The sequence below is a fragment of the Monoraphidium neglectum genome (assembly GCF_000611645.1).
Source record: "Monoraphidium neglectum strain SAG 48.87 unplaced genomic scaffold scaffold00165, whole genome shotgun sequence".
NCBI lineage: Eukaryota > Viridiplantae > Chlorophyta > Chlorophyceae > Sphaeropleales > Selenastraceae > Monoraphidium > Monoraphidium neglectum.
In genome coordinates this window covers 1,873-5,904 of record NW_014013463.1, presented here as the reverse complement: position 1 = coordinate 5,904, position 4,032 = coordinate 1,873, and the positions used below count along the sequence as shown (strand labels likewise).

The window sequence follows — 4,032 nt, the reverse complement described above, 5'->3', positions numbered from 1 at the left end:
TCCCTGCCCTCCTCCCCCCCCCCCTGCAGCGCGCCGGCAACGCGCTTATGGCATTCAACAACCGCCCCGCGACGGACACCATCCCCTTCCTGTCCCCCTTCATCGCGCCCAGCGCGCGCGCGCTCGCGCCGCTGCTGAGCCAGCTGGCGACCCCGGGGCCGCTGCGGGCGACGGTCGAGTCAGCAACCGATGCGCTGCGCGGGCTGAGCCCCAGCTTGGTGCGGCAGGTGATGCCCATGATAGACCAGCTGTCGCCGATCTTCCTGGATGTCAGCCAGGTGGGTCGGCTGGAGGGGTGGGCAGTCAGTGGGGAGTTGTTGCGGCAGGAAGTGTTGCATGAGGCTGGGTGGGAGTCATGTTGGGTGCCTGCTCATGCGGAAAGGAAATTTTTTTTGGGGTGGCGTTTCAGGTCACCGTCCTGGCGGTGCGAATCAGATGGCGGTTGTAGGGCTGGTCTCGAGTGCGGCTCAGAGCTCGCCCGTCTGTCAGGCTGCGACGGGGGGCCGACCCGAACGACACAATGCGCACTGACGCTCAAACACCTTGACCGCCCTCGCGTCGTCTCGGCGCACCACCCGCACCGCACCCTACGTCACGCTTACGTCACCCCTGGTGTCGCCTGGACGCCACCCGCCACGCGGTTACGCAGGGCCGCCAGGAGTTCACGCCCGCGCCCGACGAGACTAAGTCCATGGTGCGCAACTACTATGCAGTCCGGCGCAACCTGCTGCTGCGGTTCCAGGACGACTCCATTGATGAAACACTGGGCCTTGCCGTGCTGCTGCAGGTGCCGGGGAGGCGTGGCGTGCTCTCGTGCGCCCCACAGCTTATGCAAGCATGCGGTTCCGCATGGGCCTGCGCTGCCGTGCTGGGCGGCCTCGTTGGATATAGATTTAGGGGGTGCGCTGGCCTCTCGCGCGAACGGCGCAAGGCAGGCAGTTCGTGAGCAGGACCTTTGGTCAGGCGCTAGGGCAGTGCACAACACCGCGGTGCGATTCGGGACCCAGGACCGTGAACAATGCCATACAGCCTACGTGCCGTCCTTGCCCCGGTCCCCCTGCCGCTTCGCCTCGCCTCGCCGCTCTTCAGTCTTCGTCAGCGGTGTCGTCCTCGCTGGACCTGTCAGTGCGCACCCTGCCCGGCGACCACATCCGCCCGCTGCAGCAGGTGGGGCTGCGGCCGCCCGCGCCGCGCGCGGGCCGACTAAGCTCTGCTGCCGGGACCCCGCTCCCTCGACACCCGCGTGCGACCGGCCCAGCGCCATGCCGGCCGAGGTGCATGGCAATTCTCGGGCTTTGACGCTCGCCTGATTGATGTGGGTACTGGGGCAACCCTTTGCGGTCTTTGGGATGAGCACACCTCACGCGAGCCTCCGCCTCGCCGCTCGTCGCCCGCGGCAGGTGCTTGGGGACCTGCCGCCTGAGCTCACGCGCGCCGCCAACCAAGCCGTGGAGCAGGGCAGCAACATCCTCGGTGCGCAGCCGCCGCCCCCGCTGCTCCCCCGGCTGCCGCCCCCACCGCCCCCGCCGCTTCCCCGGCTGCCGCCCCCGCCGCGTCGCGTGCGCCCAGCCGGCGCTGGACTGCCAGGGCGCGCCGATGGCGTGAAGCTGCCGCTGCAGTCCTCACCTTCGGACCATTTTTGGTGCCGTGAGCGCCGGCGAGCGCTGTCCCCTCTGGATTTGCAGCCTCGTGATCATGCCTTGACTTCTTATCCCACCTGTCCGAACCCGCGAACGTGCATGTACCCACTCGCGCACATGCACACCCGCAGGGCGCCTGGCGGGCCTGGCGCAGCAGGCGGGGATACCCACCGCGTCCAGCCCACTGGAGGACCTTCAAAAGGGCGTCAGCTCCCTGGCCGGCATAATAAACAACCAGGTGGGCGGGCCTGGGGCGGCGACACCAGACTGGGGCTGCGCTTGGCGGCTGGCAGACCGTGCTCAGGCTGTCAGCAGCATGTTTGTAAGGGGGGGTCCGGCTGTGGTGGGCCCGCGTGTGCCGGCTGGCCTCGGGGCGGTCCTGATGGTGCGGGCACATGTGCACGAGCTCAGGCGCCCGCAGCTTCTGGCCAAGCGTCACGCTGCATTTTGATCTCTCAATCGGCTGCGGGCTAACAGCGCTGCCTCTGGACTGTGAATTGGATGTGATGCGGGCATGCTGGCTGCACCGCAAATCGCATCCGTATGGCGTGCACGTCGGCCCCGCACCTCCAGCCTCTTGATCCACTCCCCTGCTGTGCTGCCCTGCCCGGCCTGTTTCTGGCCTTATTGGAAGCAACTCACGCACCCATTCAAAAACCGTAAAATATGCGTTGCATCCCGATGCCACGCGCAGAAGGGCGGCCCGGGTGCGGAGAGCATACAGTTGCTCGCTGACGAGGTCGCGGCCTGGATGGGCGTCGGCGGCGTCGTCACCCAGGTGTGTCTAGAGAGGTGGCCGGCCTGGTGCGAGTGACTGCAGTTCCCGCCACTGTGGGCAAGCCAAGGGGCGCAGACCAAGCTCGCCTCAGGGGCGCCTGGCGACACCCCCCCCCCCACTGCCGCGCCCCTCTCGCGCCCCGCGCAGGGGTCAAAGGCGCTGCCGGCGTCGGTTGTGGTGGAGCGTGGCGCGGCGACGAGCGGCTAGGTTGACGGCACTGTTGTTATTGCGTCGCAGGCCCGCAGCAATGTGTGCGGACCTCGGAGGAGGCTCGCCTGAGAGTGGTCACCAGCGGGCAGCGACACTTGTAGTCATGGGCGGTTTTGCTGGTCTCTTGGAGCCAATCCTGTACATTTGTCCGCGTGGTGTGATAGCAATTGCACGCGTTTTGCAGCTGAGAATCGCTGCATGTGCGCCTCGTCGCCTCTTGCTGCACTGCTGTGAGGCCTCTGCTGTGCGGCAATCACGCGCCAGTGTTGCGCTGCTGCTCCCTCTACATGTCAAAACCAGCATCCAGTGGCCCCGTGATCATTGATGCTGATCACATGAAATCCGCATAATGTCGTCCCCCGTGTTACTTTCAACCCATATTTACTGGAAAGCGGGGGAAGGTCACGAGCAGGAGCAGACGCAGCTCGCGATCCTAGACTTGTGCAAGGAGGCACTAGGATGGGACGTTGCATATGAGGACGTGGAGGTGGGCGCCTCTCCTGGCAGGCGCAGCGCGATCCGCTGGGTCGATCATCAGCTGCTGCCGTCGCCGCTTTGCAGCTGCCCGCTGGTTGGCGACACGGGCTGTGGGCAGTGGCAGCAGCTTGTTGAATGCGACATGCCCAATCAATTGTGCGGCCGGATGGTGCCTCGCGATTGGAGCGCGACGCCGAGCTGGCCAGGCCCTTGTAGACCCCTCAACCTTGCTGGTGTGTATCCCTTGCTCCTTTATTCGTTGCGCATCACCACTTCGCGCCACATCTAATCCACACAGTTCTCCAAAGTTTCAGGGGGAATCTCAAACATCCTCATAAAAGTTGCCCCCAAGCCGGCCTCCGCGGCGGTCGCCGGCGCCGCCGCGCCGCGCGCCGGCCCGCTCGCCTGGTGCCTCCCCTTCCTCGCCGGCCGGCGGGGCTGCGCGGCAGCCGCGCGGCAGCTGGAGCCCGTGGTGGTGAAGATTTTTGGCGAGAAAACCGAGCTGTTGATTGACAGGGACAGCGAGGCGCGATGCGTGGTGCCGCTGGGCGCACAGGGCTTCGGGCCGAAGGTGCGGCCCCTGCGCGCGCCCACGCGCAGGCCGGCCGGGGGCGATCGCCGCTGCAGGCGCGCCTGCATGCTGCTGTGGCGGCAGCCGGCGTCAACCCCTATCCCGCACGTTTACACCCTGACTACAGCGCTGATTGCTTTTGCTGCGTGCACGCGCGCACACACACACACACACACACACACACACACACACACACACACACACACACACATACATATACACACACTCACACACACGCGCGCGCACGCACGCACACACACACATAGACACACACACACACACACGCATGCGCACACATACACATGCATGCACTCTGTGCCTCACCATCTGTCCCTTCACCCCCTCCCCCCCCCCCC

At 66.1% G+C, this 4,032-nt stretch overlaps 1 protein-coding gene across 1 annotated transcript in view; it reads left to right on the top strand.

Moving 5' to 3' along the window:
- Positions 1 to 2,625, top strand: part of MNEG_1607 (hypothetical protein) — a gene marked incomplete at both ends in the record, with an annotated part of 5,192 nt that extends 2,567 nt beyond the window's left edge. The window contains 7 exons of the mRNA XM_014049908.1: positions 30 to 278; positions 650 to 787; positions 1,090 to 1,167; positions 1,401 to 1,473; positions 1,772 to 2,025; positions 2,335 to 2,418; positions 2,566 to 2,625. Coding sequence (XP_013905362.1) covers positions 30 to 278; positions 650 to 787; positions 1,090 to 1,167; positions 1,401 to 1,473; positions 1,772 to 2,025; positions 2,335 to 2,418; positions 2,566 to 2,625 — 936 coding nt within the window. The remainder of the gene's footprint in view (positions 1 to 29; positions 279 to 649; positions 788 to 1,089; positions 1,168 to 1,400; positions 1,474 to 1,771; positions 2,026 to 2,334; positions 2,419 to 2,565) is intronic.
- Between the last annotated feature and the right edge of the window lie 1,407 nt (positions 2,626 to 4,032).